Source organism: Lingula anatina, chromosome 1 (genome assembly GCF_051362555.1).
Source record: "Lingula anatina isolate TDL-2025a chromosome 1, LinAna3.0, whole genome shotgun sequence".
Taxonomy (NCBI): domain Eukaryota; kingdom Metazoa; phylum Brachiopoda; class Lingulata; order Lingulida; family Lingulidae; genus Lingula; species Lingula anatina.
Window position 1 is genome coordinate 66,916,945 of NC_141767.1, and position 15,622 is coordinate 66,932,566.

General features: G+C 37.7%; 1 protein-coding gene across 5 annotated transcripts in view; it reads right to left on the reverse strand.

Moving 5' to 3' along the window:
• Positions 1 to 15,622, reverse strand: part of LOC106169919 (potassium voltage-gated channel subfamily B member 1) — a 34,458-nt gene that overhangs the window by 16,997 nt on the left and 1,839 nt on the right. For 4 of the 5 annotated variants that reach the window (XM_087018049.1, XM_087018044.1, XM_013549590.3 and 1 more), the window contains exon 2: positions 4,146 to 4,974. In XM_087018049.1, coding sequence (XP_086874175.1) covers positions 4,146 to 4,974 — 829 coding nt within the window. Of the gene's footprint in view, positions 1 to 4,145; positions 5,283 to 15,622 lie in introns of all 5 variants that reach the window. The other variant, XM_013549605.3, reaches the window with a different exon arrangement.

A 15,622-nucleotide genomic window follows, 5' to 3' on the forward strand; every position in this document is an offset into this window, starting at 1 on the left:
GTGATTTATATTCCGTCAGAGCGGAAAAATATCTGGTCTAAAAGTTATTAAGACCAGTTTTCAGGCTACAGCTCTTCTGTAGAACAGGTACCACTAGGTCTATTTCATGGGCGTGAGCGGATATGTCACTTTTGTTTGAATGCAACCGGTGTGTGTGTTTTACTGCAGATGATGGTTTAAATTTCTCTTCAGATGTCAAATTATTGAACTATTAGTCATTTAATTTAAGTACCACGTCTCTCTGTTTCCAGTCTTTGAATATGAAGTACTAGTTGTATAATGCATGAGAGTTCTTGTCTTCTTTTTAACGGTTTAGCATATGTCATTATTGTAATGTATTATTGTTAAATCACAGCCTTTTTTTGTAAAAATACTGAAACATAAAATCTTCTATTATTTTAGAAAAATGATATAGAGTATAAATAAAATGTAAATTTTGAGACCCCTTTACGTCCGAGAGCGCTTTTTAATATATCACACCTTGTGCGAGGTACGATATTTGCCAGGTAGTGTCAGTGTCTCTTTGTATTATCCCATTGGTCCAATGAGGCACTTTCCAAGCATGGGCATCGTTTGCGGCGCTTAGGCCTCCCATTGGTATAGTTTAAACGTAACTCCATGAGTATGTTTTACTACCCGAAAACATGGTTGTACTCAGTTAGCACTCACGGTTTGTCGTTATTTGTATACTAAAACAAAACAAAAACCGTTTGGTGAGCCCGTCGGGTGTGACTTCCTGACTTCCCATATAAAAGGAAATGTGTGTAACAGAGTATTGCATGTATGACTGATCGCCATATATTTGTAATCAAGTGAGAAACGGTTTCTATGTCTTGTTCCTGATATATTGGAGACGCCACAATAAAATATATTTATCACATATGGCGCACTTCCTTGTCTAGTGATATCTATTTTGATGAATATTAAACAATTTACATAATCTTGAAAATTAGTATTGGTGCTAAATTCTTGACGGTCTTTTTCAAGGCAGTGAATAATGACCAAATTTCCCCTTCTTTGAGATTATTGTATGCTTTAAATCAATGTTAGGTGGACGCTGTTCGTCTATTAGAAAGCACCTCGTTTAATGATGGTAGATTCTCTGAGGTACGCACTTTCCATTATGTAATCAGGACAGACTCAAATAATTACTCCCTCCCTAGACTCCAGATAATGATAAAAATCAACAATCAGCATATATCGAGGGAAGACATTACTGGCAATGTTTTTAATGCCCTGGCTGTTTAATATTTCTGATGCTGATTGAACATCAGAACCTGTTGACACTTCTCCTCCTGCGTAGGCGAAAGGTATTCTGGTTTCTAAATCCCGTTGGAACAGTGCTCCATTAGCGCTAAATACAGAGTATTTAGCCCAAAATCGCACGCAATTGTTTTGTACCTAAGTTATGAATATTCAAATCTTTGATCAGCTGGCTTTATTTTGTGCCTTTCAGTTGCAGTGTTTATGCCTTTCTGTTGACCAATGAAGACAACGGAAGTCTTTTGTCACCGGATCATGAGGACAGGCAGGTTGTTTTGGTGCCACTAAATGAGTTCTGCAATCTACGTACATTGCCTTCAGGGACTTCACGACAGAATAGGTCGCATTTCGAATTCAGTTCTTTGTTTAATGCAATAAACATCATAGACCTATCCAGTACATTATATATGTATCATACATCTTTTCAAAAATAATTACTTAATTCAACTTGCAACACAAAGGGCGTTTTGGGCTGTGTTTCTGACTTGAACTTGACCTTAAGAATCCTTGGCATCATAATAATGAAGTAAAATGTTGTAACCTCTTGAGGTCGTTAACCTTTGTAAGTCCACGTGGTGGTCTACTACAACTAATAACATATGAGTATCAACACCGCGGTACGTGCACCAACTATGGAGATGTGTATGTAGAGATAAAACCACGTTGGTCGAGTAACATAATACTTCAGGATAACGCAGTAGTACCTGAAAACCAAAGAGTACGATCTTTTCGCCTGTGTGACTTGGAGGCAATCATTCACGATGCCTGGAACTATTTCCCTGAAAACTGACGAGTAAGACTCGTTCGTCAAAAAAAAAAAAAAAAAAAAAAAAAAAAAAAAAAAAACTCGTTTCATCTTATAATAAGAAAAACGTGCGTATCTTTACAGGTGTTCGACGAATGATGTATCAGAACGTTAAAACAGTCGCACAGGTATCTCATCTGCCGAAGTCGATATCTGCTCTCTTCGTAGCTGGCTTTAACAGACCTACGAGAAACATTCGTGTTAATTTTTCAAAACATAATATCACACGCTACATGACCTTAGAGACTTCTCTTACAGGAAATAATCAACACATAATTCGGCTAATATGTAAGGACTCCCTATCGAATCTACAGTGTATGAAGATTATCAAACCTGCAGAATGACATACAGCATACAACACGGCTCAGTCTCGGTTATAATAAGGTACCCTGCTAGCGATAAGATGTTACAGCTTTCTTTCTCTCTTGTTTATCATGGAATAACACAATTACTCGTACTTCATTAGAAACATAACCAACATTGGAGATATAGGCAAGATCTCACAGTTGCTGACATCGACTGACTGGCCATACTAATGGCAGGCATATACAATATAAAAATCATATTCTAAAGCTAAGAGACTTGCGTGACTTTATTTCGATCAAGACATTCAACTTGTACATCATCCCACATCTTTAATTGCAAAGGTATCGTCCTTGGTAATTATATAACAGGTTAAGACATAAACAGCATGAAACTGTCGTGCTTTGATAACTAATATACTATTATATATAAATAAATTATGTCAAAAGCAAAAATCACTGGACAGGAAAGGTTAGGGTTACTGGGAGCACACGCCATTAAGTACATCCGTGTCAAAGCGTCAGCCCGAAGCGCTAGCCTGGCCTGGAGTGATAACGGCTTCAGAATGCAAATGCTTAGCGGTCTACGATAAGGACTGTACTTTTCTGTATCACTCAGCTCTTCGCACAATGTTTTGTTACTTAATTACGCTGTGTTCGTGAAACATGTAATGGTATTTAATGGTGCTAACGCCTGGAAATCCCTTTGAAAACGTGGAAGAGGACCATGTTTAATTTGCCCATCTGTGTGGTTAGAAATGAGGATATACAACGTTACTCTGCGCATAAAAGCCGTATGATAACACTTGACATTTAAATCAAGGTAACATAATTGGAGAGTGGATGGGAATCCGCTGAGATATTAACGTATAATCATGAACATATGTTGGATGTGTACCTGAGAAAGGCTGCGAACGCATTGCGCCTGCGTGTTTTATACTGGGAGGATTAAGTCGTGTAGATTTTGAAGCATACAGGATTTTTGTTTGAGAAACAGACAACGGACGTCATTGGCACCAGAAAAAGACCCAAAGAAAATTTAGCCTTTTTATCATTTGATTACCACCGATTTTTGTGTTTCATCACGGGAATAACATCAAGCGGTCAAGTGTAAAACAAAATTACCCAGTGTCTCACGGTTTATTGACTCACTGTGACTTGGCGGAGGAAAGTTCTCGGAATGTCGATAATACATCCCCCACAACAATGAATACCGAGTAATAACTTTGTATCAACTCTCTACTCACATCCCAGTGAAGCAATATTTTGAGCAATTAATAGTTAATATTGAACGAAATCACAATTGTTTATCTGTTAGTTACGCACTGGTTACATAACGCGCTGTTTTGCTTGTGCTGCGTAGAAGAGAAGAACTTGTATTCTTATTGCGTTGTGTCAGTTACTTTGAAATATCTTCCAGTGTTGTAGTTCGACCTTTGCTCAGAGCTCATTTAATATTATGGCTCTGCAGAACATAATGAAACACTTACATGTAGCAGCTAAAAATGCATTCGACAAAACAAGTGATCGTTTTATGTGTGAACGGAGAATTGTTAATCTGTCGTGTGAAGTATAAACTGTATACGCAATACACAGACGCTTGTAAATTATGAAACTATGCTACGCGTTCATTCTCCAAGCTTAATACAAACACATTTGCTTTGAAAATATATTAGAATATAATTTGAAATGCAATATCTAATTTAATTCTCAAGTTAAAGAAACTAAAAAAATAATATAAGCCTCCACTCGCTGACAGAAGTGATATTACTCACCCGGGCAGCCCTGGAGGTTTGAGGTTTTTCAAGTAAATCCCATAGTTTTTGTCTCCATTTGGCACATCTACCTGTACCAAAGTTCTCCTCTTCACCTCCTTCCCGAAGACTTTCCGCCTCCTTTCTCATTTCCTCGTAAACATGTTCCTTTTTCTGGTGATACCTATGTTGGCAACATGACTCTAAGTAAAGCTCGTCAACTCCCCAGTATTCCAGATCATCACTAAACGACAGAACACACATCTCTTCCACTAAGTGAAGCTTTCCAGTTCGATAGAAATTAATGATAGATGCAAATGATCTCGGATGACGATCGAAGAAATATTCGTTGTCCATAAGACTATAATCATCGCATAGGTCCATAATACTTTCATGCGATGTACTAGTCTTCAGTTTACCGAGTCTTGAATGCGGCATTCTGTCCAGCGTTTTCCACATAACTTCGTGCTTAACTCCTCCGACGTTAATGGTAACTCTGTTGCTGTGAGCCCTGCTCTGCATAATTGTATACGGGTCTGGAGGAGGTCCCTGCATAAAGGGCTGGTATACAGGGGTCTTGAGAGGTGGACCCGGCTGGGGCTGCATGTCTGTTTGATTCCCGGAACTGAACTGCAATGGCAATGCATCAGATGGTGCAGTGAGCGGATTGGGAGTTATTTTTGCTTCACTGGTGGTACTTTCGCTCTCTCGCTTTCTCCTTATTAACATTTGTTCCCTGAAACTAGTTCCCGAGCCGTTTTCTATGGATGTATCGCGTGCTCTGTAGGAGTGGGACCTTGCCATACCCTGTGGTCCGCTGCTGCTCGGGGTAGAGCTATCTGCTTGGCCACTAGAACCGGGATGATAAAACCATGCGTGAGCCAAAGTTGCGTGCGCAGATGGCTAGAAGCAGACGATCAATCGTTTTGCTGAGCAGACGATCAATCGTAGAAGAAGAAATGTTGTTCACCAGACGACAGTCACAAAACCACATAAATGAAGAAACATCACAGCTTTCACTAGTAGTACTCAACGGAAAGATAGTGCAGTCTTACACAACTCTGTAACATTACTATGTAACAGGAGCAACACGAAAGGGTTGAGGTACAAAAGATGTATCCTCGAGGGGGAGTGACAACCGAAGCGTTGCAGAGACATCTGGAAATATACGAAACGTCACATAAGAAGAGTAATCTACTCTGCTGTAATTTACTGCTGCAGCTATCTCTCTATTGTGCCTATAGTATGTGCAAATCGCGGTGAAATTTGATGATCATACTATTGCTTGACGAGAATAACTTATTTGCATACTGGTAGTCATTACTCATGATTGCAGTATTGATTTGACGACCTTTTAATTTTGATTGGTTATATTAATTTATAGCTAAAGATTTTCTCTCCTAAAATCTTTACGTTAATTTACCATAGTGCCTTATGTTTTAGACTACTGCATTGATGTGGATGATTTCTGAAACGGTTTCAATCGGCTGTGATTGCCACAAACTGCGTTGATCTGAGCAGAAGAAATGGACCAACCGTGGCTATATCGTGCCAGCGGGGCAACAACAGAAGAAAATTGGTGACGGGGAAGGTTCTTTCGATGTGACTTCATTCCACATGTAAGCGCTTCATACGCTCCTGCCAATACTCTGTGTGGATCATCTCCCAGTTAGGCGCATGTTACGGTAAGAAATGATATAATTAAATGGAAACCTGCTTGAACGAGGGCTTGCTTTAAATACATACCTACATCCTACGATCATTTGGATCAATTTCAAACGTGATGTTCGCGATTTTTTCCTTAAGTTTTCCCTGTTCGCACATAATTTAACTATGCCAATCATTGCAACAGTTAACAACGGAAAAGAAGAGCATTCGCCAAAATAGGATCGAGACTTTCGTAATCCCTCGTTAGCCTAGAATGAGTTAAAATCTAATGATGTAAACCGCATTGCGACAGATCACAGTGAGCTAGCTATATTTTTATACTTCAAGCAGCAAAACATATGATCATCAAATTATACACTTATGCTCAGTGCGTCTAAGAGTGTTTGCTATGGAACAACTAATAGGCTGCATAAAGATATTAGTTGTTCACATATTCAAGTAAAAGGATTTGCATAACAGCATACATACAAACATAGGCATTACAAACAAAATGGTCTTGTAAAATAATCACATATAGATGACCTAAAAACTAAAGCATAAAAAAGATATTCTACTACTTAAATTAATTTATCCTACTAAAACGTGCAAACATTCATGGCAATCTGTTGATACTGAAACGGTTTTTATGACATTTTGATTTGAAAGGAATAAATCGTTAGGTGAGATAATACTACAGCGTTCTATTTGTCAGGTGAGACTTAATTTGGCACAATATTCCACGAAACGGATTTAATACCGGAAAGGATTTTATGTGATGCATTAAAGTATATTGGACACGTATCGGCATTTTTGAAGTAGTGTATGGAGGACTTATGGTTAATCTATGTTGGCATTTTCAAAGATACAATCTAATCGAAGCTAACCCATTTTTTGTAGAAGGCATTGGAACGCTGTTAGCCACGCAAACGTCCCAGTGATCGGGTGCCATCAATGCCGACTAATTTATTCTGTGTCTGTGAAGCTGTCTGTGGTAATTAATGTGCTGGTTCACTTGATGGTTCTTAATGCTAAGATCATCAAATACCCACTAGTTTATAGGCCAATTACAGCTGAAAAGGGTTGTGAGTTGGAGAACATAGAGCTGAATTTGCCACAATATTATTTTTCAGCCGAGTGATTCTTTCTGTTCTTTGAGGATTTACTTACAGTCGCACTTGTTCTGGTACTTTTCCCCATCTCTCTCTTTCTAGAGGTGTCAATGATCTGCACCTAACATGTAAGCTGATTACAATCAACGTATGGGTGATTAACGTGCGCGAAAGTACAGACGTCAACAAACGCTGGCGCTATAATAGCTCACAGGAAACTTCGTCATGTAAAGGCGGTCTAGGCGGAAATGACATCTTTTACACACTAGCTAGGCCGTCGTCATCGAGTTACTAATTGTGCTCTAGTTTTACACACTTCCCTCTATCCCTCTTAATTAAACATTTTTGCCAGAAGATTTACAGTTTTGTTTATATTGAAATAATTATTAAAAAACGTTACAATTATCTGTATCTGTTTAAGAGATGATTATTACTGTTATTATTATTATTATTATTATTTTTTTTTTTTGAAGAGGTGGTTATTTTAAGTAAAACTTGTAATTTATTTGCATGAGTAAATGTTAATTTTGGCAGTAAACTCAGAGGCAGAGGACTGAATTATTTCTAAATTTTGAAAACGTGACCCCTTTGTTCTTTATTTTTCTAAACAGAGGGGCGGAAAGTCACTTGAGGTAGGTTCTTGCGGTAGGTAGAGGGCTCTTAGATACCACATTGTCAGTAATTTTGTACGTTTTTGTATTTTTCATTGGTTGCATAGGCCATCGCATACACAATCACATATGCAGGGTGCAGACCTAAACTCGGCCGTCTTCGTTTAAAACTGATATTAATTTTGAAAATGATTCGGGTGTTCTTACATATATGCTGTGATTTTTTTTTTCAAATGTTTAAATCCGGTTTAAGACACATCATTAATTGTTTGTAAACTACAAATACAATACAGATGACATGGCTAGGTGAAATGAATTCTAATTTCGCCGATTAAAATTTGAAGAGCAGCTAGGCTAATCTTGTTTACATCTTAGAACCCTTCCTGATGCACACGTGATGCAGTTCTTCGCGATAACGGTGATCTCTTTATATACATTGCTTTCTTATTTTTGCTAAAGCATTTTGACATTGGTGGTTTTCGTAGAAACCGATGTTTTCTTTAATGTGACCAAGTTCTCTGGCCTCAACCAGGTACTTGATTAAACTTCAACAATGAGCATATTTAAGATGTGAAAGTACATTTCCGTTGGAAATCATACAACTAAATATAATAATCAATTCACATGATAATATTAAAAAGCATATTTTCCAGGGATTATAATCGTTGTAAGGGAAATGTCTTCTTAGTATCTGATTGAAAAAGTAATATTTCTATATCGGAAAAGGTAAACATCGGATAGCAATCACCAGGAGCCCGCTGCAGTTATTATCTACCAAATCAAAGAACCTTTTAATCAGGCTCCCTTTTAATTATTTGCATGCAGAGACTGACTACTAATCTGTTTTATTGGCTGTATATGCGCTACATTACATCGTCACGTCTTTTAATCTGAGATGAATTCTGCTTTGAAAGAGCCATATTAATTCCAGGGTCAGCGTCTACGGAGTTTGGACCGCCTGTGGATTTCAAATTCATAAAAGCTTAATTTAATCTCTGAACGTGGAATTCATTGATATTGAAAATACCAAATGAATTTTAACCTATTTAATCCCTTAAACGAAGAAAGATGTGAAGGATAGATAAACTCCATAGGTGACTTGGGGTCATCTCAATCCAAGCGTAATAGAAAACGAGGTCAAAATATGTTCAGTTATTCTTAAGTTCTGCTCCGAGTAGTTTACCAACAATAGGGTAATCTATTTAATTCACAAGCGGAGCAATTGGCAGAAATTTACGTTGAGTGGAAAACGGAAAACAGGCATACATAATTTTCAATATACCTAAAAAACGTGTAAGTAGGAAAGACGATAGAAAGATCTTTCCAAGGTCATAGCGATTAACGATATTTCTTAAGATCTGCTTTTCCTTCTGGTTCTTTCTTGCTGAATGGTTGCTGGAATAAGCATGAAATAAAGGTTCTTTTGATACAGACCCGCTGGTGTTTTTATCTCATGGATCGATAAGGCTCCATAAATTGCTTGTCCGTATTATTATGGTTTAATTGGAATTACCAGTAGTTGGTGTATAAGACCAGTTTCCAAAGCAACATTTTGAAGGACATATTATGGGATAGATCTTGCTTTTTTGTCTAAACCGACGAACGATCGACAATCACCTTGCATATTCATAAAGATACTTCGCCAAATACGACACAAATGAGGCCCGGGAAATTGTATTGGATATGTTGATTTTTGATGTTGCCGTTCATTTCTGCTTGGGGACAAACTGCAACATCATATAAACAGCAACACCAGGTCAATATTGGAAACATTGAAACAAAGATCACCCGCCGCTGTATTTCCTTAAAATAATGCATTACGCCTAACACTGTGCACAAGTATTGAAGAACTGCGTGTGCTGCGTCCATCAATACGTTTTCAAATTATTTTGATATCCATTCAATCAGCCATCAGGTTCTAAACTGCCTTATATTCGTATTAACGGAAAGAATGTCATTAATGTGCGTCCACCCGGCAATGTTTATTACTGATTATTGGGTTTATTACCCTATGAATATTTTGAACTGAAGATTTTTTGTTTATTGTGCCGAATACATAGTCAGTGAACATTGCTCTCTATAGAATTCTTGATTAATAATTCAACCTCTTATCAGAGTTACTGTTAGCCCTATGGGCATATGAAATGTTATGAACCGTGAATGTTAGAAAAGCAATGTGTCTGATTGACTACCAAAAAGGCATTAGCCTGTAAATCAAAAATAAAGGTTTGTTAATGGCATCGGATGGCCTACCGGAATGTGCCACTTCATTTCGAAAAAGTCACTAGTAACTACGTTTTGGTTTGCAAAGTGCTTCCCCGAAGGATCGAGCGTGTTAATTGCTCCATTTTTATTCTTGCGTATTTTATATTTGCTTTTAGGTATTTCTGGGCCTTGTGTGAAGGCCTTGATTATCCGGCGTTCAATCATTTCACAAAAGCCAATAGTCCGCATGCACGAGCAACTCGAACATTTGGCTTGCGGTGTCTCTTTTCTACTAATTCGCTATTTTACGAAAGGAAGCTTGAGGAAACAGTCAATATTCGTCTTTTGGGGTTTTTCATTTGCGAAAAAAAATTTTTTTTTTGGTTTTGGTCGAATTACATCTATGCATAAACGCACAACTCAATTTATTTTCAACAACACATTTTACTGGTAGTACCGAGTCTGTGGCTTGTATTTCCTCGCACTCTAAAGGACTTTTACTATCAGCAGCCTCCATTTATAAGATGAAATACTAATTCTGACTAATAATGTTGTTTTAAAAAAACTCAAATATGACCAAATTTTATGCTTGACCAAACCAAGAAATTATGAAAGATTTAAATTGCAAATGGTCCTTAACAGGGTCATACACACGTTAGCGTTTTGGGAGTTTGGGACAACTTTCTATCAATTTTCCGATAACAAGGGAACAGGAAATTGTGTGAATATCACCCAAAACAGTTTAGGCGAGGTCTTGATAGTTATTTTACGTCCCGGTGGATACAATTAACCAGGCATTAGAACGGAGATAAACCAAACGCAAAAGGTCAGGCATCCAGTCGCTAGAATACTAAGCTTATTGCAGACTAGCTCGCAGTTTTTGGCACCGTCAGTGAGTTTCTGTCAGTACGTGCTGCGTAAACTAAAATGTAATTCTCCGGGACCACCTATATATCTCATTTGTGTTTTCCCCAGGCAGGGAATCTTATTTAGATTACATTTATTTTTATTGTCGCAACAACAATTCCCGCGAAATGTCTAGATTAGACTAGGGCAATGAAACGGTATCATGCAACATAGAACTTTCATTTCAAAGTGGTATACCTAAATAGCTTTTACTGACGATAATGAGCACAAAAATAACGCATGTTAATGAAATATTAAATTCTGAGAAGTATCTACCGATTGTTTTTTCGCGACGTTTTGCCTTAAAGTAAACAATTTTGTAGGTAGCCTTTCAGTCATGAGATTATTATTAGTTTTTTTTTTTAACTTAAGATATACGATTCTCGTAATTATTCTTGTTTTATTTTTTGTTACTCTTTTTTGCCATCCTCCAAGGAACCTGCGTTTTCACTCAAGTGAGCAGAAGGACCAGGTCCTGTCTCCCTACAGCTATGTCGTTCTTTTACTCTAAACGTCCATATGTCAGGCGGACAAAAACGCATCGAACATTTGATTCCAATTCTCAAAAACAACCTTTGATATTTAACGACTTTTGCACGTTATTGTCTCTGTTTTTAGCCACTGGCTCCTCTGACATCCATCTGGCATTCAATGCAAAATTGTGGTTTAAAAATGCATCGCCAGAATGCACCATTTAGCAGTGTCTTGGCTTATGACCCTCTTCCAGACCGCCGCACCTTTGTGCTGTTGATAATTACATTTTCAATGGAGTTGTGGCGAACAATCCATAACGCTAAGGTCACATAAGACCATTTTGAAAAAAAGATTAGTCTGAATACATTAAGATTATTGACCCGATTTACAATAAGACACCTTTTTTGTAAGCCAAATCCACGACATTTGAACCTGTCCAATCGAGAAAGTATTGAGGCTGGAATGTTACGGAATTTCAATACAATGACCGCATTTCAGAATTCTGGGAAAATATAAAGAACGTGTATCATAATAGTGAAATAAACGGAGGGAAGTGCTTTTGTGTGCGGAGATCTATAAAGCAGTTTTTACAATACTTTACAATTGAAACTCATAAACGGTTCATTCCGGCTTTGTGTTTTGGACTTTTGAATTGAACGCCACATGTACGCTCTTGCTAAAATGATGGAATTTCCCAATAGAGTACAGCATCTACGATTTCAATAAGTTCAAACTATGACAGAATGTAACTTACAATCAACTCATAGGCGTTTTATTATAATTCCATGTTATACCTTCAAGTTACAGTATAGTTGGGTTATTTATTTGTTTGGTTACCTTTTAGTGATCATTATCAATTTCTTGAATTATCGGCAATTTATAGAGAAAGATAAATGATATGTCCAAGAAAGCAGGGATCAAGTTGAGATGAACCCTTGCCATATTGACCAAGAATGTAGGACCAAAATGAGCTTTAGCAGATGGAACCATGTTGGTCGCCAGAACTTGTACACGTCAGCAGCTAGCTTTCTCTGAGGAACACCAGACTGGTTCGAGCTTGATATGGAATGACAACCACGGTTCCCACAACATGGTCTTCAGCTAATCTTTTCAGAATCTCACATGAAGCATGGAGTCTGCTTACAATGCCACAAAGAAAATCTTGCTTCATAAGAAAAAATGACGCATTTCACGGCAATGGAAACCTTGCGTCCATCCCTAGCGTCGGTTCTTTCTCTGCTGGGTTGTAGAATTTTTCCTGTGATAACATCTTGGCCCAGGCTATGAATCAGAAGTCTCCTGTTGCCTGTTTCCCTGGAAACCCGTTTTTTGCGCGTTTTGCCACTGTTCCTCAGAGAGGGTGCTGACAATGCTCTTTTGACGACACATCTTGTATACAGTCCTCCCTGGCTGTAGTCCTTCGAGGACGACCTGTACTGTTCCCTGGTTTCACATGGTGTTTTGTACGAAACCGTTTGATGATCTTACAGACAGTTCCTTGAGGCAATCCAAAGGTGAACAGCAACGTCCTTTTGTTTGCGTCCAGCACACCACATTCCCCACAACTTGCCAAGGTCTTCTCAGGTATGTGCGACGAGGCATATCTACTCTTCAGACCTGCTGTGCAAAATATGACAAGCAACTAAGCACACCTGCGTTAGAGGCCTTAAATGTTGTTACACCTAGCGGAAAGAGGTACGTATGATTATCGTATGTGACATTGATTTATACGTACAACTTTGAGAAAATGAAATCACCCTGCTTCCAGCGTATAAGCATGAAGAAACAAGCAACGTATGTAATTGTTTTTGAACATGCTGAAACATTCTCCCTCCAGTTATGCGAACGTACACCAAAGTGTGCCTGCGTATACGGGTTAAATCTTGCGTTTGTAAACCCCTTGCGTTTGTATGCGTACTGGTAATTTTTTTAACGTTAGCGTCATATGCTAAATGTGCCAGTGCCTTACAGATGCATACAAAGTCAATTTTTTGTCACAAAAACCAACCAAATGCCAGCATATAGTTTCAAGTAGTATAACTAAGAGAATTACCAAAAGGCATTGTTTAATTTTACCCGAAAATGATGTTTGAACAGAATTTTCTGCTGGCATTCTAAGCTGTATGTCAATGGGGCAGGAAAGTAGGTCATGGAAATAGTTAAATTTACAACCAAAAATTTTAAGAAAGGAGCAGTCTAAAGGTCTTTTATGATCTATTCAGTTTATCCCTTGGCATGTCGAATTTATTTGAGTCATATAAGAATGTAGTAGAAGTGGTTTACATGTGTTACTGGGAATCCACGCTCCACCGATGCTCGGTTCGTATGTACCTTTAAATACGTACATTAGACCTAACGTTTGCTTAGACTTGTCACACAGGGCATACGACTCTCATTCCAATTGAGCATTGCCCGCTGAATTGGTTCCGCATCCATAATTTGCAAATTTATTTATTTGTGATTGTCCTAGCCAGGTATATCAATGATTTTATGAAAATTGTCACCATGAAATTAATAGAAGCGAATAGATTTATAAAAATATTCCATCATTATTAGCAAGATCATTTATCACAGATGCCATGGAGCGAAACGCGTTGTGACAGAGTCAATGACATAAAGTAGCAATGGATGAAATTCCACTGAATTATAATTAGTTCGTTTTTTAATCTTTTAAGATGTTTGGTGCGTTTATTCCCATTCGATATATTCTGTTCATTTATGTGTCCGTGCCATAGCTAACACTGTTGTTCACATCGAAACTGTCCTTCTCTTTCCTTTTAAATTTATTGGGGGATTGCATAAAGTGCAGATCAAGATAAAAATCAGCACAATTTGATTATTTCTGAAAATAATCCCGAAAGAAAACAATTTTCTTGCGTGTTTTGTATATATCTTTGTCGTTCGCACCATTATATTTCCCTCCCAACTGAAATATGCTAAGACATTCTGTGTGGTGAAAACGCAGGTCAAATTGGTAAATCAGCATAATTTTCCGTTTCAGCCCCATACAGGCTATACTACGACCTCACAGAACTTTGTTCAAAATAAGTCTATACTGTATGAGTTTTATCGTTACTTTTCCCATATAGAATAAAAACATTTCATTTATGTTTTTGCTACTTCTACCCAATTTCAAGATGTCCGGTATTTTCGTGAAATTTCGATGCCAAAATCTTAAATGATTCATCGCGTCCCATGACGTAGCCTTCCAGATGGCGGGGGCGGGTCGTAATACTCTTAGATTGCTGAAGATGAACATTCCGTGCTGCTTGCAATTATCATTCACAGTGTCAAACGCCTGTAGTTCTCCATCACACATTGTTTTCATTCAAACGCTCAAATGCTTTTTCTCTCGCTATAGCTCGACTATTTCAAATACAAAACATCAGATTCGAAGTTTAAATTCGAAAAGTAAAAAGAAAAAACGCAAACAATGCAAAATATGCCAATCAGGCTAATGTAATTTGTATTTTAAACTATTCAGAAATTGTACAATGTCGCAGAAATGATAAAGCATTTGCCAAATAATCTTTGAACACATGGCCATATATCAACTATAAGTATGTGCGGTCTCATTATTGTATAATTACTGGTCAAATTAACGTTTAGTGACTCGTATATTAAGGTACCCGACTTGAACATATCTCCCGCGTACAGAATCGACAATGTAAGGGAAATCGATTACCCGAACCTCTAAATGTAATCATCTATTCCGAAATTGCACAAATAATATCCAGAAAACACATTAACATTGAAACTCTACAAATCCATATCGTAAGATTATCCGCTCCCCCCATCCCATGTTACCGCGGTTGCGCTAAAAGATATAGATATCTTCGAGGTACTAAAAGCTTGGAGGAGGCATCAAGTGTGATCAATCATAACACTCAGAATAGATAATAACCAAACTAACAGTTCACTGGAGACACAGAGTAATGCATGATTATTCAATCCATATTAAATGTGTGCTTACTTCACACGGCGTGAAAGTCATCTCCATGTCTTTTATAAGTATGATTTCCGCAGTGTCAACACGGCAAAGTGCGTAGGTCGGTGAGATATGGAGTAAACTTTGCATTGTAATACGCTAATTGGCTTAAAGCCCTTTGGATATGATCTACTTAAAACAAATATTACCTGCTACCGATCACGTTTGTTTCGTCTGTTTTCCGTTTGTAGATATGAAGACTGCGTGGAGACAGACGTAATTCTATTCAGGACATGTAGATATGTAATGAAACGGTAAAAATATCCAACACCGATCCCCTTTGGACAATATCCAAGTGTGGTTAACAAAAAATTGAGTTAATTGAGATATCCCCTTGGTATTGGCTGAAATCGATTGCCAGAAGCATTTTGAAAACGTTTTGGAACCATATAAATTACCATATTAACTATATATTGGTATATTTGTCCAAAACATATTTGCTGTAACCGTTTTAGACACAAAATGATTCGATATTTCAACGTGTATTTTTGGCACGCTTTAGCCTCACTTCCCCCAGATAAAAAATTTACCAAACCACTCCTCTCTTTGGGTTTGAAC